The 23268-nt window shown below is 40.1% G+C and overlaps 1 protein-coding gene across 6 annotated transcripts in view; it reads left to right on the forward strand.

The window, feature by feature from the left end:
• Nucleotides 1–2665: 2665 nt before the first annotated feature.
• Nucleotides 2666–23268, forward strand: part of PJA2 (praja ring finger ubiquitin ligase 2) — a 34144-nt gene continuing 13541 nt past the window's right edge. Inside the window, exons 1-7 of one of the 6 annotated variants that reach the window (XM_027656869.1) lie at nucleotides 2666–2831; nucleotides 6652–6718; nucleotides 7196–7340; nucleotides 13730–13930; nucleotides 19150–19329; nucleotides 19360–20188; nucleotides 22116–22295. In XM_027656869.1, the coding sequence (XP_027512670.1) occupies nucleotides 7250–7340; nucleotides 13730–13930; nucleotides 19150–19329; nucleotides 19360–20188; nucleotides 22116–22295 (1481 nt within the window). In that variant the 5' untranslated portion in view covers nucleotides 2666–2831; nucleotides 6652–6718; nucleotides 7196–7249. Of the gene's footprint in view, nucleotides 2832–2874; nucleotides 2942–6651; nucleotides 6719–7195; nucleotides 7341–13729; nucleotides 13931–19149; nucleotides 20189–22115; nucleotides 22296–23268 lie in introns of those variants that run through there. The other 5 variants (XM_027656867.1, XM_027656871.1, XM_027656868.1 and 2 more) reach the window with 5 other exon arrangements.

Here is a 23268-nt window from a genome sequence, read left to right on the forward strand (position 1 = left end):
TAGAATGGAAAGGAATGAAATGGAACTGACTAGGTCTCACCAACACTGAGTATAGCAGGACAGTCCCCTCTCTTGACTGTGTTTGATGTGCTGTGCTGTGTTTAATGCACACCAGGATGGAGTTTGCCCTCCTGGCTGGCCAGGCACACTGATAAATGATATGGAGTTTGCTGTTGATCAGTGTGCCAGATCCTTTTCTGCAAGGCTGCTCTCCAGCTAATCATCTCCCAGTTTAGCTTTGTCCCTAAATCTCAGCATCTCTGTTTAGTATCATCAGAAAGTCTGCCAATTCCTGCATCCAAATAACTGATAAATATATGGAACAGAACTGCCTCTAGAAGTGAGACCTGAGGAAGGGCACCAGCAGCAAGCCAGACATAGCCCCATCCTCTACAACCCTTTGAGCTCTGTCCTTAGCCAGTTCTTCACCCAGCACACCTTGTACCCGCTCATCCCACAGCTGCACAACTTGTCCAGAAGGATGCTGTGAGGGACAGATTAAAAAGCCTTGCTAAAATCCAGAAAACCAACGTGCATATTGGATGAAGCCTTCCCTTCATTCCCTGGGCAGGTGACCTCATAATAGAAGGAGAGCAAATCAGTTAAACAGGACTTTCCCTTTGTGAACCTGTGTTGACTGTGCCTGATGATCACATTTTCTCTGAATGTCTTTCAACAGTATCCAGTACAACCTTCTCCATAATTTGCCCAGGTACTGAGGTTAGACTCCAGGTTTGTTATTTCCTGGGTCCTCCCTCACACCCTTTTTTTGTAAATTGGAATAACTCTGGTAAACTTCAAGTCAGCAGGGATTTCCCTGGACTCCCAAGACTTTTCAGATCACCAAGAGGGGTCCTGCCATATCATCTGCCAGCTCCATCAGTACCCTGTGATGAATCCCACCAGGCTCCCACAGACTTGTGAACATTCACATGATACAGCTGGCTCTTAGTTTTAGTGTCCAGGAATGGAACACCACTGTTCCCACACTGGTGGTGCTCTGACTCCGGGGATGGGACAGCCCAAGGTCTGTGAGTTTATGAAAGATTGAAGCAAAAAAACCCAAAACATTGAATGCCTCTGCTTTTTCTTCATCCCTGTTACTCAGAGATCTAAGGAAATGGATGACTGGGGATTCTTGTTGCTGAAGGATATCAGGAATATGGGATACATTCATAGAAATCACACTTCCTGTATTCACTTATTTTCTTCTTTGGGGATAAAGTTTATTCTCTGTCATGGTTGTCATGATTCAACATCTACCAATGTAGATATTGGTGTTCATAAATGATTATTTCCTAACTGTTATGTTTAGAGTGTACCCAACATGGTAATACTGAACAAGTAAAAAACTTTTGCTGTAGATGGAAGCAGGTTAGGGTACCATCATCTAATAAGTTGCTGTTTTGTGTTGTTTTGTTTTTGGTTGGTTGGTTGGTTTGGTTTGGTTTTCCAAGAAGTGACTGTGTTTATTATTGGGACAGACTGTAGGAATCCTTATGCTGATAAGAGGACTATAGCCTTCCCTTATGCTTGTTGACATATTCCACATGAAGTTGATAGCAAGAGATTTCCCTGAGGAACGACTAGTCATATAAACAAAAAACAATATGCAAACTTCATCTTGTTTTGGCTGGTGTTAAGTTAGTTTTCTTACCAGTGGCTGTTATGAGAGCTGTGTTTTGGATTTGTGCTGAACACACGGTTGATAATACAGGGATGTTTTTGTTATTGGTGAGCACGGCTTACACAGAGCCAAGGGTTTTTCTGTTTTTCACAAGGCCACCTGTCGAGGAGAATGGGGGTGCACTGGAGGAAAACACAGCCAGGACAGGTGCCCCTAGCCGACCAAAGGGGGTCCAGACCATATGGCACCATATGGGGGGAAAAAGGAGGAAGGGGGGACGTTTGGAGTGATGGTGTTTGTCTTCCCAAGTAACCACTACATGTGATTGGGCCCTGCTCTCCTGGACATGGCTGAACACCTGCCTGCCCATGGGGAGCAGTGAATTAATTCCTTGTTTTACTTTGCTTGTGTGTGCAGCTTTTGCTTTCCTTATTAAACCATTTTAATCTAAACCCATGAGTTTTCCAGCTTGTACCCTTCTGATTCTCTCCCTGACCCTACTGGTGCTGGAGTGAGCAAGCAAGCAGCTGCCCGCTGCCTCCGTGCTGGCTGGGGTTAATCACAGAACCAACTGGATTGGAAAAGACCTCCGAGATCATCGAGTCCAACCTCTGACTGAACATGACCTTGTCAACTAGGCCATGGCATTAAGTGCCACATCCAGTCTCTTCTTAAAACACCTCCAAGGACAGTGACTCCACCACCTCCCTGGGCAGCCCGTGCCAATGCCCCATCATCCTTTCCGTGGAAGAACTACATTTTAATGTCTAACCTAAACCTCCCCTGGCGCAGCTTAAGACTGTGTCCTCTTGTCTTTGTTAAACTACCACAAAAGTTCATAAAAACAGTGTTTAAGAGCAAGTGAAGCGCCTTACGCTTCCACTGCCCCAGCCACGCTTACGGGCCGCCCGCTCCCTCATCCCCTCAGTGCTCGGCAGAGTCCCGCCCCCCAGCCGCGATTGGCCACCTCTCTCCCTCCCGGGCCGCCATTGGCCAGCGCGGGCGCCGCGCGCAGCGCGATTGGCCGAGCGACGGCGGCGGCGGCGGGACGAGCGCGGAGCGGGCCCGGCCCGGCGCGCTGGGCCGCCATAAAGGGGCGCCCGCAGGCCCTCGGGCTGCTCCGAGTGCCGAGTTCCTCTTGTCTCTCACCTGCCTCGGGGACGGCGCTGCGGAAGCGGCCTGTGTGGTTCTGTGGGAGCAGCCGGTGGGTCGAGTGGACGCCGCGCCCGTGAGGCCGTTGCGGGATGCAGGGGGGGCACGGGCGGGACTGTGTGGCAAAGGGGGTTGAATTTATTCCCTTTTTTTTTTTGGAGGGTGAATTTCTTGTTTGGCTGGTTGTCTTGTTTTGGTGTGTTTGGTTTTGCCCCTCACAACACCGTGGCAGTGCCTCACTGCCCCCGCGAGGAAGGGGGGCCCTGTCGCTGCCCAGGTGACCCCGGGCTCGCTGCTGAGGTGCTGCTTGACATCGCCTGGTGAAGCACCCACACTTTACTGGAGGAGAAATGGGCTGAGCCACCCCCAAACTGAGGGTCAGCAAGAACGTGCCTTGGGCCCAGAATTCAAAGGATGTTTGTTAATGGGTGCTTTTAGCTGATGGCACTTTTTTTTTTCCAGAGGAGCGAAATTGAATTAACCTGCAGTAACAGGTTAACCCACAGCAGGGTGGGTTTTGCACCTGGAGGAAAGTTGCACCTCCTATTGCACCTTTAAAAGTTCGCTTGAGCTGCTTGTCCTCAGCTGTGCTGGCTGCGGTGGAACTGAGGTCTGTCAAGATACTCTGCACTGCTGATAGGTCTGGCTGGATACTGCTGGTGAATTAACACTTTGAAACATATGTTTTGGTCACATAGTGTGTGAGTCTCCATAATGCACAAAGATGTAAAAAGTTTTTTAAAGTTTATTATAACTTGAAGGCTGAGTACTTTATAGGATGTGTTTGAAAGCTTGGATACTGCATTTAGGTCATTTTCCCATGCTCTGACATGTTCAGTACTTCATTTTTTCAGTATAGTTTTTGATTTGTACTTGCTGTGCAACTGTGCACAGCTGAGAAGAATGATTTTTGATAGAGTTGCACAAATTCAGTCTAGAAAAAAATCATTGTAGCAATGGACAGTGCTGTCAGACTGTTAAGTGCTCTCTTTTAATGCAAAAATGAAGAATTCCTACTTTATAGATTGAAATTTCATTTAGGAGAAGTATGCTTTTTTATGGTTGTGTAAGCAAATTTATGTAATAAAATAAGTTTGTTTGCATCTGAGTCAGACTTGCACAGAATTGATTTCCTCATCTTTCTCACCCATCAAAGCAAGGAAAAAGTCTGGAGAAAAAAGTTATTCACAAAAATTTTGAAGTTGCATTAAAATGCAGGATCAGGAAAATTCTGTGAAATAGGCCTGTTTTTTTTTAATTTTCTTTGCAATGCAGTGAATTGCAGTGTGATGTAGGTAATGTGCAAGAGTTTGTGACAGATCAAAGGCTCATCAAAATAAGACATACTTGTGAATTATCGCTTTGTTAAACTAGCTGTTTCCACAAAGATGTTTGCTTTTGCAAAAGCACTTTGGCATAGCAAATGAAAAATACCGATATGACATACTGGATTAATTCAACAGAAACTGTTATGGTATATGTTGCAAAAAGTTAAGCTGGTGTTGCTACTGTTTTTACATCTCCTTGATGGTCCAGAGTAACTTGTAGAGAGAGGTGTGTTCATTTTGATTCTTGGCCTCTTAGGAAGGCTTGAATGAAACCAGAAGGAGTATTGTGCTGTACAGCAGTAGAGGCTACAATCCCGTTGTACTGGGGACGTTTTTGGTGCTTGTGTGTTTACAGTATGAGTTGCATTCGTTTGGCATCTGAGGTAATCGGGGGTGTGGGTGTCATTGAAACTGTCACCATAAAATTTATGGTTCCTTCAAGATTTATCCTAGTATTTCTGCATAATATGTTGAACAAAGTGCGGGGAATAAATGTGTTATAATTCATTTATTCACTGATACAGTAGTGACCTTCCCTTCTGTTTTAGTGGGTAGTTTGATAAAGTTCACTGCAGTTGCAATGGTGCTTCAGCAATCTTTTGTCTGTATGTTTAGTCATGTGTTTCAACAGGTCCCTAAGGGCTGCTTTGCATTTATTTTTCAATTGGGAAATGTATTTAAAAACTTCAGTTAATACCTTGAAACAATGCTGGAGCTACAGAAACAACTTTGAATGTGGAATAAGCCGAGGTAAACTTGAACCTCTGGAAGAGTTTTTCTGTTCAGAACATCCATGAGCAGGGCGTGCTCTGACTGTCCCTAAAGGACACACTAACCTGAGCTGTGCACAGTACTTTCCATCAGTGTCTGGAACTTCAACTTCTGTGCTTTTGATAGCCTGAACTCAAACAAAACACACCATGCAGTTTAACGGGAGTATCCTAAAGCACTTTTAGTAGTGTTGTAGGTACACAATGCAGGGACAGTTGTTTGGGTTGTCAAAGTGCAAAATATAGTAGAAATTACAAGAACTTTGGTTGTCATGCAGGCCACACCTGGCTGTCTGTGTGGAGCACGGCTATAACTTATTTATATGGGAAATTAAGGTAATTATTGATGAGCTCTTAGTAATGAGTGGAATACTCTGCAAGGATGACAGAGTGGATGGCCATGTAAATTACTAAATGCTCATGTGTCGTGGGGAAAAAATATTTAGCAATTTTGCTGCCAATAGGATTAATCATTCTGAGTAGTTTTAAAACAGCTTTTCAAATTTGATTATTTCAAGTCTGATGTTTTTATACTAAACCCTTACACAGCATTTCAGGTAACTAAAAATGTGACTGTGGAAGCAGGGAGAATTCCAGCTGACACACACATATGTGTGTGTCTGTAATGCTTATTAAAACGTAATTTGAAAAGGTTGTGGTGGTTCAGATTCCAAAATCCCCTGTAGTTTTTCTGAATTGCTGTGGCATCGAAATATCTCTGTTAGATGCTAAGGGGGGGGGGAATCCAAGGTGATAACAGATTTGAGATTTAAATGATGCCCCTAGTTGATAGTATAGAAAAGTATAATACAGAGAAACAGTTCTGATCCTGAGGGTGGATTGTGGATGATTGCTCAGGAGATTAGGATAATCTATTATACCGAAATGTCCTATCATGTCATCTTAGTGTCAGAATGTTCCAAAACATTCAAGAGAAGTTTCCATAACCCAGATGAGTTTAAACAATAGCAAGATCTGCCTTCTGTTCTAGTGGCTCTGTAGTCAACTTTATATATTAGATAAGTGTCTGTTCATTAAGTGTTTGGTGAACCAGACATTTGCAGTTTGGTGATAGCTTAAAAAAAAAATTGTGGAGTAAGATTTTGAGCAGTTCTGTCAGGAATCTGCAACAGTATTTTTGAGGCCTAAAAATTGTCTCCTAGGTAATGGATCTGTAATATGTTTCCGTGACTGTAATAAGTTGCTTTAAGGGAAAAGTAGTAGTTTTTAAAAGGAGATGACAAAAAAAAAAAAATCAAGTATTTGTACCCACCCAGTAAAATGAGTGCAATTTCATACAGCATTTTGATTGTGTGATCTTTCAGAAATTTAAAAAATAAAAATGTGTGTAAAAGTAATAAAGAAGTTGATCAGTAGATAAATTGTGATTCATATGAGAATGAGGAAATAGTGAAAAGGAGTAATGCTACAAGTTGTATTGTATTCTACACAGCAGTGTGGAGAAAAAAAACCCTACACAAATTTTCCCCTCACCTCAAACATAGATGTGTGACTGTGATTCCAGCTCTGGGAGCAGAATAAATATCCTGTCTTATGGCCTTCACTCCAGAGCAACTCTGTATGTTGCTATTTGCCAAAACAGAGGGAAGTGTTGACTTGTGTGTAAACTTGTCCTCTGTAATCCTCTACTGCTCTTCTACTTAGCTGGACATTGCTAGTTATTTCCCCATTAGTCATTTGCTCAGTTGTTTATGCCTATCTGACAATAATAGCCCATGCTTCTCTTTTTGAGGATGACCTTGCTTCTTCACAGATATATTAGAATTGCTTCAGATTCTGTTGCTGGAATTTGTACGTATTGAAGGCCCATCTGACTTCAGGTGAGCTATCCTGTCTGTCTGTTGGTTCAGAGGCTTTTGTTACTCTTGTATCCAAGGTACAGAATTATGTTTATGAAAGGAAATGAATGGATTTTAAGCGGTGAGATTTCACTATTCTTCAGGGGTAAAAACACCTTTCCAAAAAATTACTTTCGCCATTTCTGGTTGTGAATAATGTTTTGTTACATGTTTTGGGTTAACTTTGCTTTAACAAGGGCAGTTATGTAAGTCTGAAGAATTATATAATAGTCTGATAAATTGTACCTCTTCATCATGTAAGAGTTTCCAGGACCTGAACTTCCACCTTGGGATTCTTTGGTCATTTCTTATTTTCTGTTTATCAGACAGAAAGGAAGTGATTGTTCTAATTTCTAGCATATGTTGGGGTCATCTGCACTGGCAAAAGTAGTAGTTTACCTTTTCTGCTTAAAGAATAGAAAAGTTTTGGCATTTGAGTATTGAGTGTTTGTCTTTCAGCTCTAGAGAGATGCTTCATCCTCTGGAAAGTTTGTAATTGGAATTGAAACAGAAATGCAAAATGTGGGAGTCATAAAAAGAGAGGATATAATCTGGGGGGGGGAGGTAGTGACTGAATTTTTGGAAATCTTCTCACAGTCTGTAGGTAAGAATTGCTACTTCCATGCCTTTAGTTTAGTATACCTGTTTAGTATACAAAAACTTGTGATATTGAGGAAGGAGAGAGATAAGAAAGCTTACCTGATGATTAGCAGCCCATGATAGTATTCTGTATTAACAGAAAAGATTGTTGCAGGGACTAGTGGGAAAGTAAAGCTTTTTATTCCTTAAATTATAATGCTTTCTGAGGGAGGGTGGACTTGCTCTTACTTGGTTAGTGCATAGCACTGTCCTCATCTTTAAAAGCTTTTAATACTTCAGTTACTTAATCTTCCCTGTCAAGTTGAGGTTTAATGTGTAGTTTCTGCTGAAGCTATTAGTTAGGATAAAAACTGAAAAAGAAAACTGAAAAGCTGATAGATTTTAACAATGGTAAAGCAGAGCTGTCAATTGATCAGATCAAACACAGGATTGAGACAAAGTCAAGGAAGGTGAAAATGTTGCATTTTAATTATTTACAGTTTTGTGTAAGACAGTAGAGAGAACAGGGCTAAAGTCAGAGCAAGTCAGTACAAATAAACTGGAAATAATGCAAAGTTGTGTGTAATGTTGCAGCAGCTGGATCATGGAATGTCTCAGTTCTCTCACTCCAGTTGTGCTAATGCAACTGCTGAGCTTTTTAAGAGTGAAGACAGATTTAAATCCTCAAAGAAGGAGATTTAGTAGAGCTGAGTAGGTTCATGCAGTCTGACTTACAGCTAAATTTCTTCATAGAGTTTGTGTGGGACTATGTTCTGTATTTTCTGCTGGGAACTGTTGATAACGCAACAGGGATGTTTCTGTAATTGCTGAGCAAGGCTCTCATTGAGCCAAGGCCTTTTCTGCCTCTCACCCCACCTGTGAGCAGGCTGGGGGTGCACAAGGAGCTGGGGGGGGCATAGCCAGGACAGCTGATTCCATCTGACCACAGGAATACCTCAGACCATATTGTGTCATGCTCAGCATGTGAAGCTGATGTGGGGCAAAGGAGGTTGGCCAGGCTGCTGTTATTTAGGGACTGGGCATCAGTGGGATGCTGGTGAGCAATTAGGGTTTGTTGGGGTTTTTTGCATCATTCTCCTTGTTTTTATTTCTTTGCCTCCTTATTTTTTTCCTTCAAAAAGAAATTAAGCTGTCTTTGTCACTGCCCATGGGTTTCCTCACTTTTACCCTTCTGAGTCTGTCCCCTTTCCTACTGGGTGAGAGAGTGGGAGAGCACCTGTGTGGTGTTAGCTGCCTACCAGGGTTAGACCATGACATATGGTTTTCTGAGGTTCAGATAAATCCTGGACAGTAAAAGTAAATTCTAACTAAATATTCATTGTTTGGAATAGTAATTTGATACTGTATGTAGTTAGAAGCTCTTGAGCATAATAAAAAAAAAAAAATTAAAGAACTTTGTGTTAATTTACCCATAGTGGTGAGAGAGAAATTGTGATAGTAATATGTTGTTTCAATAATTTAAATGGATATACTCCTCTCCCTTTTGGCGATTATTACATGCCTTTCCTCTGTTAACTGAAAAGAAGCAATTTCTTCTTAGTCCTGAGCAGTGGTGCTTAGAAAACTGAAAATTCTCCATTCTAATTCAAATTTCCTTTTAACTCATCTGCTCTTGGAAGCTTTCAATACCTACGGGAAAGAAAGAGATTTAGAATATTGGTTAAAGGTAAAGAATGTTGGATGATACAGTTTAAAAGACAATACAAATATTTTTACTTGCAACTTTAAGTTGATCAGGGAGGTGCTTTCATTATGATTTAGAATTACTCAGGTAAGGGAAAAGGTGCTAAGAATGTGAGCTGGTTTTAAGTTTTGCCCATTTGACAGCCTAGTGAAGTCATACTTCTGGGAATAAATGCAGATTTTTTTTTTAAGATGGTAACCTAGAAAACAGTAATTGTGTCAATATTACATGCTTACCCTTTTCAAACCATGAATGCAAGATCCTGTTGTTGCCTTGTAGAAGAAAATGTTTTCTGTAATTCATAGAGGTGAAACAAAAAAAAGCAACTGAGTAGGATAAAGGATTTATTTTTCCTTCCATGTCAAGTGTTGTTGAAATTGGGACCAGAATAGGCATATAAGTTTTTTAACAATGCTAGGAAAAGTCTGAGGAAGAACATAAAAAGATATGAGCTATTAGAAGATTGAAAAAAGAAATTCTTAGATATTTGAGGCTAACTTCACATTTCTTAAAAAACCCCCAACAACCTAGTTAAATACCTTCTGCAGCAGAAAAACACCTGAGACTGCTTCCCCCACCTCCCCAACTCTTCCCCTACTCACATTCCTGCTTCCCATGCCACATTCTCCCAAGTTTTTTTTCTCCTGTGAGGTGTATAATAGGCCTAGGAGATAACTCTGTGTGAAGGAATGATACCAATGAAATAAAATTTTACATAATAGGGTGAAAATAAGATCCAGCTAAATTTGATGAAACCTTGGGAGGTTTCAGTGGAAGTTACGAAATTCAGTTGTGTGTTCCTTTAACTACAAAAATTGCTGGGTGTGTAAGGGTGTCCATTATATCAGCTCTTGGAAGAAAGGTAGGATTTTGTTCAGATGTTCAGAACTGCTTTGGATAAACTGATTCTAATTTATATGATTTTTTTACCATTGCTTCTATGAACTAGACTGCTGCAACAAAGTTGTGCCATCCAGGTAGATCACAGCAGCTCTGGGAGTCACAAATAAGACCAGCCTGCCTGCTTCTTTGGCACTCAGCATCACCCTGTTCAGGAATTAGGTTCATGCCACAAGTCACAGAATCAGAGAATGCTTTGAATTGATGATTTCTTTGAGCTGATGATTTCTTTGAGCAGTGTTGCAAGATCGCAGTCATACACCTTTGTCCCAAGAAAGCTGCTTCTTTTTATCTCTAGTGTGCGGGATGTGAGGGAGTTGAGAAGATGGGTAAGAACAAAAAGTAATGGAGAGGAAAGTAAAGGGAGGTTATTGGGTTTTGGTGGGTGAGAATTGGATCCTGTCACCATGTGACTGAGCAGGAAACTCCAGTTGTCCTACATCTGGCTCTGTAAAGTGGAATGGTTTGAGATTTGTATGTAGGATTGTGGTCAAAAAAGTGGATCATTTCTGAATGCTCAAATTACAGTACTAAGTTGTGAACACTTGTGTGGTAGTTTGGTCTGGGCCTTCCTTGGTGACCAGTTTGTAACCAAGGAAGGGCCCAGATTTACCCAGTATTCCCCACGATTTTTACGTAAGCCAGACTATAAGAAGAAAGGAGGAGAGACCTTCGCTCTCTTTCCTTCCGGCGGCTTGGAGGTGCAGGTTCCCTGCTGTTGAGTCTGTCGTGTTGGGGAGCGAGGCCTGGTAAGGCCTTGTCGACCTTGGGAGGCGGAGGTTGCCGGCGATCGTCCCGGAGCAGCTCTCGGTTGTCCCAAGGAGAGTGGTGGGATATTTCTTTGCTAACTCTTTAGTTACTAGATCTCAGGCTACTGATTGGGATATATATATATTTTATTTTGGTTTTGTTCCCTTTCCCTTCCCCCTTCCCTTTCCCTTGTGAAATTGTATATATATTTCAGTTGTATATAACTGTAACATAAGTGTAAATATATTTATATATATCACTTTAGCTGTCTCTCATTTCGGGTTTTCTTGGTTGTTTTTCTCCCTCTTCTCCCTGAGGTTTGGGGAGGGGGGGGAACTCTTATGGTAAGGTTTGGAGACTTGGCAGGGAGCCAGCTTCAAACCATATCAACCTGTATGCATGCATCTGCTCTAATCTTGAACATTGTCTTACTTCTGGAAAAACAGTTTGGGTTTTTTTTTTTCCTTTGAAAGAGGACAAGTTGGTTAGGCAAGTCCGATGGATTGAGTCTAGGTTCTGAGGCTTCCTGTGCTACAGCCTGTAATTCGCTGTTTCTAGGGAGTGGTATTCTTAGTGCAGTATTTGTACAAGAGGAAGCATTCTACTCTGCATCTATGATTAAGGCAGTGCCTGGGAAAGGCAGGACCTACCTGTTTGCATACTGTGCATCTTAGGAGATGGTCTCTACTGTTTTTGTTCTTTTTAATCCAACTCTGGTAGTCTAAAATACTTTCCTGCTAATGATCCCTCTGAGGAGTTCAGGTAATTGGAGGTGTGTGTAGAAGTGAGTAACTGGGTTGTGTGCCCTACCTTAGTTATTTAATCACGAGTGCATTGCATCTCTAAGATGGTCAGTTTTGCAGAACTGCATATTGTCAGTGGATATTGAGTGTGTTTTTGAACAGGACCACTAAACTAAGCTTCTGAAGGAGGATAGAACAAAACCCACTTTTAAGGCTGAGTTAGCCTGGAAAGAAGTACCTGAGAGAGGATATTGTGTCTCACGAGCTTGATTGCCTGAAGGGTTTCTGGTAAATTTGGTGTCTGGATTCAGATGCATAATTGTGGCTCATTTTAAGCATGCAGGCAAATAACTAAATGTATACATCCTTCTCTTATTTTGAGATACTTTATATCTAGGTAGAAGTTAACCTCTTATGAAAACCAAATGTGACATCCATACTTTCATGTGACATCCAGTGATGAAAGCTTTCACTGTGTTGATCCAATAAATCTTCCCCAGGGCAGAAGAATAATAACTGCATGCTGTATCTTTTAAGAACAGCTGAATACAAGATGAGATACTCTGAATGCGTTATTTGGAACAAAAAAATGTAGTGCATTGCACAGATTTTGCATGCTGTGAACATCAATTTTTTAAAAATAAAACATTTGCATTCAGAGATTTTGCCTCTCTTGAGCGGACATGTGCTTTTGAACAATACTGGTGTTTTAGAGAACAAAATTAAGAATTAGACAATTGTGTTGTATTTTTACCTTGTTTCTTTCAACCACTTGAGGACAGATTTCTGCATTGCTGTTGTGATTTACTAATCTAAGTGCTGTGTTCTGCTCTTTGAGTTTGGACATTGCTGCTTTTTGTCAGCTCCCTCTTAGAGTCTGCTGACCAGCCACATTGTAATCAGTTGAAATTTAAGAACTGTTAGAGCTTGCTTGAATAAAATTACCTTGCTGATTGACTTAGTAGAGATATTAACTACTGACTGACTAGTTAAAAAAATTGCCACTCCTATTTTTCCCGCATTAGTTACAAAGTGGGGGTTTTTTGTTTGTTTGTTTGTTTTTTGTGAAGATTGATTGGGTTTTCACCTTTCTAAGGAGTGCTATAGTTAAAAGCAAAATTGCCATTTTAGCTTCTGTAGTTTAATATGGGATGGGCAGTTTGGACAAATACCTGAAAATATTTTCAGGGAAGACTATATGTAATCAGACTACATAAAGCTTCATAGATAAATGAGGAAAAAAGACTAAGATACCTGCTAATAGATATTCTCTTTTTAAGGGCAATGAAGAGATTAATTTCACAGCCAGGAAATAAAAAAAGCTTTCATATTTTTGTGAAGTTTGTAATACTCTGTATTAATGGTGGCAAAATTTATCTTCCTAGTCTTTAATGTCAACTTTTTAATTTGTTGAGTTTCAAGAACAGAAACTTACTACTTTGTTAATACCATATATAGTAAAGATTAAAAGTGACTTAGGGGGACACAAAAAAGCCACTGTACATTTGAAATACCGAACTTCTAATTGCATTTGTACAAGCAATAGCCTTTGGATGTGAACCCTTTTGTTAGTTTATTGACAGCTGATACTACTGCTGTATGAAAATCTGTCTTTATTACAATGTTGGCAGCTTTCCCCCACTGTTTTTCCTGTGCTACTTAACCCATGTTTTCTTGGTAAAAGGAGTAAGTTCCAATAATATAAAAAACTGCTATAAGAAGAAGCTGTTCTATGGCAATGCTTTCTGTGGCTATTCCTGACCACGCTACCTAGTATTAAGAATAAAGCTTTCTCCCTGGGAGTTGGGCCTTTTGTTTTAGAAGGTGTGATGTGATTAATTCTACTTTTCTGGTCACAAAGTTAAGCTATCTAGGGCTGCCTGAATTGTTCTGAATAATCTGAAGGATTTTCCATTACAGTGCTTGCAAATCTTTTCTGAAAGCTGATACATTTTGTGTCAGATTTATGTGTAGAAGTGCAAAAAAAAAAAAAGTTTGACATTTGGACTTGATCTTAAAATTTTTTTTGTAAAATGTCTGGTATATATTGTCTGGTAACAAATATGTTAAGGTGGAGGTAAGATCAGTGTTTGCCAATGTTATTTTGTGTCAATGAAGACTGTTACATTCTTGTATAACACCTGGGCCTAGAGCACTTCTTAATAATTGTATTGTTGGTAAAGCTCAAGACTTTAGAGAAGTGGAAAATTCCTTCCTAAAAAAGTACAGCAGAGTTTTAGAGAAGAGGAAGATTACAAAGCCATATTGTTGTCTAATGAGTACCTGTCTTTTTCTTTCCTTTATAATCTCACATAGCAATGGGCCAGGCAGCTGCCAAACCTGCAGGCCCAAAACCTGCAGGAATATACCAGGCTATTACGGGTAGAAGATGTGGAAGAAGACATGCCTGTGTTGGCTTTACACCACTTTCAAATAGTCAAGATGGAGATGCACATAAACCCAACGAAGACTGCAAACAATTAGACTTGGAGAATGTTCAGGAAGAGAGTTCTTTATGTATGTATATATCTTTGTGTATGTGCTTTTTAGCTGCAGACTGGGATGCTTATGGGTGGAGGAGGAAGGCACACAGAGAAATGTGGAGGGAAGAGAACAACCACTTAAATAATGTGTAAAGTACATTGCATATGTCTTTATTTTGTCTTCATACTAAATTTCATTTTAGAAAGTATAGTCTAATCTAGGCTGTGTGATTTTGCCTGAATGAGTTAATGCATTCTAACAAACTAGATAACAGTGTATAATTCAAATTATTTTGTCTTCATATCAAATTAAAAATCACATTTGGAAGAGAATGCCTATTCTAACCTTCTTTTTGGAACTAGGCTACAAAATATTTGCTGTATCATAGACCAGGTTGTTTTTTTAAAAAAAAATCTTTAAAAGTTGTTTTTTGTTTGTTTGTACCAGTTAGACCACTTCCCTTCCTTGTTTAATGAATGTTGGATGCTAGTGTTTCCCAAAATATCTTCTTTGACTTCAAAATATCTTCTGAATAGTAACTTAATAGGGGAATAGGGAACGGCTTCTTGGATTAGAAATATAGTCCCGTTTCTCTGGCTGAGGTTTTCAGCAAAAAACCCCCCCACATTTGATATAACCTCAGATCTTCCAAAGTGCGTGGGGAAAAAGGGCTTGGGAGTGCTGGTTGACACTAGCTAAACATGAGCCAGCAATGCCCATGTGGCCATGGAATCCTGGCCTGCATCAGCAATAGTGTGGGAGCAGGAACAGGGAAGTGACTGTCCCCCTGTGCTGGACACTGGTGAGGCACCTTGAGTGCTATGTCCAGATTTGGGCCTCTCACTATAAAAAGGACACTGAGGTGTTGGAGCATGTCCAGAGAAGGACAGCAGAGCTGAGAAGGGTCTGGAGCACAAGTCTGAGGAGCAGCTGAGGGAACTGAGGGTGTTTAGTCTGGAGAAAAGGAGGGTCAGGAGGGACCGTCTCACTCTCTACAACTACCTTGGAGGAGGTTGTAGTAAGGTGGGTGTGGGTCTCTTCTGCCAAATAACAAGGAATAGGACAAGATGAAATGGCCTCAGGTTGTACCAGGGGAAGTTTAGGTCAGATATTAGGGAAAATTTCATCACTAGAGAGTTTGTAAAGAATTGGAACAGGCTACCCAGAAAAGTAATGGAGTCAGCAATTCCTGGTGAGGAATGCTGGAGGTATTTAAAATGTGTGCGTACATGGTGCTTAGGAACACAGTCTGGTGGTGGACTTGGCAATGGTAGATTTATGGTTGGACTCAATGATCTTAGAGGTCTTTTCCAACCTGACTGATTTTGGGATTCTACAGAGTAGCATTTTTTCCTCCTTCCTTTATAGACTATTTTGAACTGTTTTCTTCTAATTTTTTTTTTTATAATAGCATAGCGCTAGTTTAGCTTTGTCATATGCTCCTGTTCTTGTAGTCTTGTGTGATGTAGATTGTCTTGGGGTGGTTTTAATTTTTTGTAATTTGTACGTTTTTACTGTTGTCTATGTTTCTTACATTTTCTACACTTTCATCGAGTTAAGAGGTTTATCTCCTGTAAGGAAGTGTTGACATTTATGGAGACCTTCCTTCTGTCTCTGTATAATGCAACCACATTTCTTGTTTCAGCTACACAGACACGAGCATACAGTTATTTTAGGGGGCCACTAGAAATATGCAGTTTAAGGGTGTATTATCTCCTTGTTCTTAATACAGTTGCTCTATATGTAAACTAGACTAACTACAAAATGCTACATTTCCTTGTGTGTGTTACAACTCTTCAGATTTATCTTTGAGAAACATTTTGGATGATTTACTTTCTTTACCTGAACTGGGTTACGTTTTTCCCCAGTTGATAACTTATTTTTGTATGGGTAGGTATTACCTAAAATGCTGCATATTTCCTTCCTAATTGGCATGACATTTTATATAGAATTGTAGTATCATTGAATATCCTGAGTTGGAAGGGGACCCACAAGGATCATCAGAGTTCAACTCCTGGCCCTTCGCAGGTCATTCCAAGAATCACATTGTCCAAATGCTTCTTGAACTGTAAGGCTTGGTGCTGTGACCATTTCCCCGGGGAGCCTATTCCAGTGCCCAACCGCCCTCTGGGTAAAGCAACTTTTCCTAATATCCAACCTAAAGCTCCCCTGACACAATGTCAGGCCATTCCCTCGGGTCCTGTCACTGGTCACCACAGAGAAGAGATCAGTGCCTGCCCCTCCTCTTCACCTTGGGAGGAAGCTACAGACTGCAGTGAGGTCTTCCTTCAGTCTCCTCTTCTTCAGGCTGAACAGACCAAGTGCCCTCAGATACTCCTCATATGAAGGTACCTCTAGACCCTCACCATCTTTATGGCCCTCCTTTGGACACTCTTTATTGTAGTACCCAAAACTGCCACAATATTCCGGGTGAGGCTGCCCCAGGTCAGAGCAGAGCAGGACAATCTCCTCCCTCGCCTGGCTGGTGATGCTTTGCCTGATGCCCCTCAGGATACGGTTGGCCCTCCTGGCTGCCAGGGCACTGCTGACTCATATTCAACTTGCCATCGACCAGGACCTCTAAATCCCTTTCCATTGGGCTGCTTTCCAGCATCTCATTAAATCTCACATTTAGTATCATCCACAAACTTATTTGATGTACCTTTGAGTTATGATTCCAAGTTGTTTATGAATATGTGGAAGAGCACTGGCCTTGGAATGGAGCCCCACTAGTGACAGGTTACCAGTCTGATGTCACCCCATTCACTATAACCCTTTGTGCCTCACCCATCAGCCAGTTGCTTACCCACCACACAATGTGTATGTCCAGCTGTGAGCTGGGAATTTTGTCCAGAAGAATCCTCTGAGAGACAGTATTGAGAGCTTTACTGCTTGCAATCAAACAACTGCATCAATTGGCTTCTCTTGATCCAATAGGTGGGTTATCTTGTGACAAAAGGAAATTAGGTTTGTCCAGCAGGACATTCCCCTCAGAAGCCATGCTGGCTGTAACCAATGGCTGCATCATCCTTCAAATGTTTATCAATACATCCTGGAATCATATTCTCCATAATTTTACCAGTCAGAGTGAGACTGACAGGCCTGTAGTTTCCAGGGTCATCCTTTTCTGCCCTTCTTGAAAATTGGGAAATTGTTTGCCAGCTTCCAGTTGATTGGAATATCCCTGTGATTCCCAAAACCATTAAAAAATTGTTGAGAGGCCTTGTGATGACATTAGCCAGCTCTTTGATTATCCTTGGATGAATCCTATCAGCCCCCCCCAGATTTACAGAGATCCAGCTGGAGCAAGCAGCAGATCCCACACAAGTTCAGTGTCAACTGGGAGTTTATTGCTCTCACAGTCATGGTCCTCCAACTTGGGACTCTGGACCCCCTTAGCCCATCATCTCTATTGAAGATAGAGGCAAAGAAAGATTTAAACGCCTCCGCCTTGTTTATGTCCCTGTCTGTGAGGTGACCATCCTCATCCTGCAACATGCCGATGTTATTTCTGCACTGCCTTTTGCTCTTGCTATATTTAAAAGAGCTGTTTTTATTGTCCCTTGCATTTCTTCCCAGCTTCAACTCCAGTTGAGTTCTGGCCACTTGAATTTTGTCCCTACAGTGATGAGCAGCCTCTCTGTATTCCTCCCATGTTACCCAACCTTTCTTCCACTGGTCATACACCTTCTTTTTTTGCTTTAGCTTCAGAAGAAGATCCTTGCTCAGCCAAACCAGACCAGCCTTCTGCTTCCCCTGCTTGACTTCAGACATCTTGGAATTGCCTGTTTCTGTACCCTTAGGAGGGGATGCTTAAAGAGTGACCAGCACTGCTGGACACCAGCACCTTCAGAGGCATTTTCCTGCAGGACCTCACTAACTTTTTTCCTGAGCAGCCTGGAGTCTGCTTCCCTCCTGTCAAGGGTTGAAGTTTTGCTGGCACTTTTCTTTCTGTCACCTGAGATTTTACATTGGATCACGTTGTGTTTGCTGTGGCCAAGACGGCTGCCAGTCTTCACGCATGAGATCCTCTCTGTTAACAAGCAACAGCTCAAGGAGGGCACCTTTCCTAGTCAGCCCTTTTGGTACCTGTACCATGAACTTATCATCCAGGTGTTTAAAGAATCTAGGAAACTGGAAGATGGGTAGAAGGAGATATCCTTGGAAATATTAAAAATATGACTGGATTTGGTCCTTGGTAACCTACTATACGTGAATCTGAGCAAGCGAAGTGGACTGGATGGTTTCCAGAGGGGCCTGCCTGCCAGCCTTGGCTGTTAGTGGTTTAGTAAAGGAGCTTCAAGATCTTAATTAGATAAAATGTAATGATACAGTATTACTTCCTGGAAGCCAGACTCCTAGTGCTGAGAGGCATAGCTCTCATAAGATTCCAGTGCCACAAATTCACCAACCTAGTCATGGATAACTATTTAGATGAGAGATGAGACTTTTTTTTTTCTAATTTTTTTAAGGTCTTGTAGTTATGTTTCTAAACCCCTAAATATTGACTTAAAGTGCTTTCAAGTTATGCAAACCATTTTATGTTCAAAAATAGATTGGACAATTGCCTTGGATAGGAGTTTACAAATTACTTGAACAGAGGATTGATTTTGTAGTAGCAGCAGTATACATTTTTACCTTTTTTAACTCTTGCTGCTAAATTTGATGTTTATTGTCCCTTTATGCAAGAGGTGTTGTAGTGTCATATAACTAAATTGCATTTGTGATGAGGCAACTATAAGCTGCAGTACAACATTCAACCCTGCTATTATTTTCTTATGTGAAGTTACACTCAAAACTGCACATGCAAAATACAGTGCTCTTAGTATGTAATTTATAGTACCAATAAGTGGTACTATATCTGAGTGTGGCAGAAGGCACAGTTTAGCCAGTTAATGAATTAATAGTCCAATATGGAGAGAAATGGTTTTTTGAGTTTTCCTGTTATCTTATAATTCCCTTCTTTATAAATGGTGTAAAAATTCTGCTTATGAACATGTTCCTTTAATACTATTTTTTCCTATCACATCCTAAGCTGGTACTGTATAATTTAGGTCTATTTCTGTACTTAGTTTGTATAAAAGAGAAAGGAAATGTATATTACTGAAGAATGACTGCATCTCTGATAAATGTTTCTGTCTATCATTTTGCGCTGCGGTCCCAGTAAATTTTCCCTTCTTTTTATTGAGCAGTTGTTGTAGATGAGAATATTTCTGTTGGTTTTGGTTATTCCAATGTATTTTTTCTTACAGCTTTCTCTGAAAGTTCCAGACCACTGGTTCAAGTTCCTCCTGCTCTATTAGATAAACCTTTGTCAGAAAATGCTGGAACTAGAGAACTCATATGCCAAAATGTATCAAGCCAAACTTCTGAAGCAAACACACCACTATTTTCTGTAGTCTGTACTGGTCCAGGAGGCAGTCAAATCTCGCAGAACTTTATGAATCCTGATGAAAATTCTGAGGACTTTACAGAAAACACATCTGGAAGACATAATGATTTGAATGGTAAGAATGGAATTGCTTTTGTAAACATTGACTCTTATGAGCCAGATAGCAGTGACGGAGAGGAAGATGATGCTCAAGACAAATGTTCTTTGGTAAAAGAAGCAGCATGTCTCGTTCAGGGACAATTAGATAACATAGTTTCTCAATGTGAAAAAGACGTGGAGTGTCTTAGGGACTTACAGTCACAACTGTCTTCTCTCAACTACGGTGTTTCTAGAGAAAATTGTGAAGAAGCAGGACCAATGCCTTGGGCATGTCCAAACAATAGGACACTTATATCCACTGAAGACCAAGCTATACCAAAAAGTAACCTGAGTGGTACCAGTTGTGAAACACAGCAAATAAATCATATACTGGATGCTGGAATCGGAACCCCTGTTGCTGATGTACTAAATGTCAGTGATGGAAAGGCTGACCAAGAAAATTCATCTGAGCCAGTAGTGAGACCTAAAATTAGAACACAAAATACTGCAAACCAGCTTGAGAGACAAAAGCAACTCCCTAATGATGAAGAGGAAAAACCACTTTCTTCTTCCTGGAAGAGAATTGGAGTTGCTGATTGCCAGCAATGCCATCCTGAATGTCCCTTGAGAGACAGCGAAGAGATAAGTTCTGGTGTGTTCTTTCTCTCAAGAGTGTACAGTGATCAAAAGAACACAGAAAGAGACCTAGGAAAAAAGGCAGCAGCTCAAAACCAAAAAACTGTTCCAGATGATAGCAGTTTTTGGGATGAGTTTGAAAACTGCAACAGATACTTCTTAATGTCCCATGAGGATGAAGACAGGTAAAATTTCAGTTTTATATCTGTTTTAGTGTTGAATCTTTTGTGTAAATCATGTGTAAAACTGAATTATATGTTAGCAAATGGGACATGAAAACTTGAGACATTTCAGAATGTGTTCAGATAACAAGATACCAACATTTCCTTTCAGTTCTTCTTTACTCTTCTGGTCATGTAAAAAGCCTTTCCTTATATCTAGGGTTAGAGCATCTTACCACTAAGGAATATTACTTGTTTGTTTTTATTTTCACTGAGCAGATGGCGGGTAGAGAGGGAAGGCCTTGTTCAGTGTGGTTTTAACAAATTATGGGTCTTTGAAAGTTCTCTTCAAGAGTTAGTCTTTTCAGAATTTGGTTTTTTTGCCATCTAATCTGAGTATTCTGCATGGCAGCCTATATATTTTCTTGTCTCCAGCCCTTTGAAAGAAATTGTTCTTCCTTGTAATATCTGAAGAATATCTTGATGGGGTTGCTTATATCCGTTTTTTAAAGGAAAGTCTTCAGACTAATAGGAGTTTCCAAAGTACAAAAATTCGCCTGCTTACAGTATGCTTAGGTAATCTTTTAAAATATATATTAAAAAACTTGACCAAACAAAATAAATCCAAAACAAACAGTAAAACTTTCAACCCAAAACCAGGCAAAGAACCAAATAAACAATTGGTTCTAAGATGTTAGTATTCAGCTTTAGTTGGTGCAATTTCAGATGCATTAGACTACCTATCAGAGTTTCTTAAGAGATGTGATTTCTGTTGTAAAGTAATCCATTAAAGTAGCCCAAAGTTAATGAATATTCTTATTTCCATCACTTTTCTTAGTCATCAAAATTGTGATAGAAAAACATATTCCTGCCTCAAATAAAAATTCTTAAATATAATCTATGGAACTTCTTTAGTCTTGTAATACTTACAGAGTATAATGTGCAGTTTTTCAGAAGTACTTAGAAACTATGGAAGTTCTTAGATAGAACTTTTACTGGCATGTACTTGTAATATGAGATATAAGGAGGGTTAATTTAAAGTGAGTTTGTGAGGTAACATTAATACACCTAAACATGCTGGGTTTAGCAGATTGAAAACTGAGCTGTGGGTATTGTGGATTGCCGTATAAAATGTGCTCTATTAAGCATGTTTGCTATTCATGTATTTTTCTCTAACTTTTTGAAGTGACGTGGTTAGTTGACTATATTTTGAATTTCAGCAGGTGTCAACTGTCACTGTATTGAGTGAACCTTCTAAGTGGCATTACCAATGGTAGCAGTAGTTCATCTTTCTGGAGGTTCTGCTACCATTATCATTTTAGCTGCCCACAACTTGTTATTTACTACCCTTTTCCATGTGGTGGCTGAGCAAATTGTCTTTGAAAAAACTCTCTGCCATTCATCTGTTTGGGCTAGTGAATTATATAATTTGTAGAGAGTCATCTGTTGTATCTTTCTGTGGTTGAAAGGAAAGGATCATTCTATATGGCTTATATGTTGTGAGAGCTTTAAGTTTGTTTGGCTAAGAGGCAAGGTTGACTTTGCTTATTATTTGTTAATCAAGCACTGGTGTTCGCAGTGTCGCTGCTGCTGTTTCTGGGTTCTGGGAGAAAGATGTGTATAGTGGGTCTGGGTTTCTGTTCTTGTTTCATGTACTCTGCAAATGTGGAGAGGGAAGAACAAAACATTTTTGCAAAGTAGGATGGGCAGAATTCTTGATTTTTTTTTATTTTTTTTTCCTTACATACTAGTTGTTTATTTAATCCATTCTTTATGTATACCTGACTTTTAATACATCTATAAGTAGCACAAAATTCATTTCTCCTAGAAAAAAAAAATCATCTATATTGAATGCCATGTTGACAGCAAGGTAGAAAATCGCAGAACATTTGTTTTGTTTCCCCTAAAGCAGTGTTTAAATTCATGCCCTGTCACCTTGTTTAAATGGCAGCTCAGAATGCAGCGATGGAGAATGGGCTACGGCTGTGCCTAGCTGTTTGACTGCTGCGGAACAAGAGCAGTCCTCAAGTGAAGAGAGCTGGGATACTCTCCCAGGCAGGGAGGAATGTGAAGTGCAGAGCATCAGCTGTGATGTAAAAGAAGAGAACACAAACTGCGGTTTCCAAGAAGGGTATGGCTTTATTTCATATAGCTGACTTCCTGTACCTTCTGAGTTCAGCACCAACAGGGTTATCCCCATGACACTACACCAAGTGACATCTATTCTAAAAGCAGTTACTGTACTAGCAGCAATCATTATAACAATTTGAGTAGTTGTGTGTATTTCAAATCAGGGAAAAAATGGCATTTCATGGAAACAATTTTGTTTAATGGAAGCTAGAGAAATAATGAGGGCATTGGCATGTAGTGTCTATATGTTTTAATAAATTTGATGTAGTGACTTTAGAAAACCAGATTAGGAAAATTAATTGTTAAATGTTACATAAAAATCTTCTGACACTGCTTAGTATTCCTTGAAAAGCACTTGTTTAACTCTTTACTTTATTACTTCTCCTATTCCACTGCTGCTCCTCGTTTTCTGCAGCCCTATTAATGATTCAAGCAAACTTGAATTACTTGCTTGCTGTAGTTCATACAACTTATTTATTTTTCTGGTCATTCAGTGCTTTATAAATTGTAACTGCAAGTCAAAATTTGTAGCTATATGGAGCCAAGGAAAGTGTTTGGTTTTGTTTTTTTAACTTAAGCATCTAATATTGACTTCAGCTTGTGTCTTTACAAAGCAAAAAAGCCACACCCAAGTGGTGTTTCAGCTTCTTTCCACTCTTGCCAGCATCTGTTGCCAAGCAGTTCACTTTGCTGTTAATTATTTTTTAGTATTGGTATCCCTTGAGGTCTGGAGAATTAGTGTGACTTTATGAAAACTTTACAGATACCATCTCTTTCAGAATAACAACAGTGCAGCTGTGTAATCTTTAGCTTTCTTTGATGTGAACAGCCTGCAAATGTACACAGTTTTAATGTGATTCCTGTTTATTTGCCCATTTACAAGGAAAATGGGACTCACAGCCCTGTGGCTGTAAATAAACATCCAGGTGTACTGGTTTAAAAGTTAACCAGCAGGGGAAAATGAACTTAACTCA

Source organism: Corapipo altera, unplaced genomic scaffold, assembly GCF_003945725.1.
Source record: "Corapipo altera isolate COAL_440 unplaced genomic scaffold, ASM394572v1 61281, whole genome shotgun sequence".
NCBI classification, from domain to species: domain Eukaryota; kingdom Metazoa; phylum Chordata; class Aves; order Passeriformes; family Pipridae; genus Corapipo; species Corapipo altera.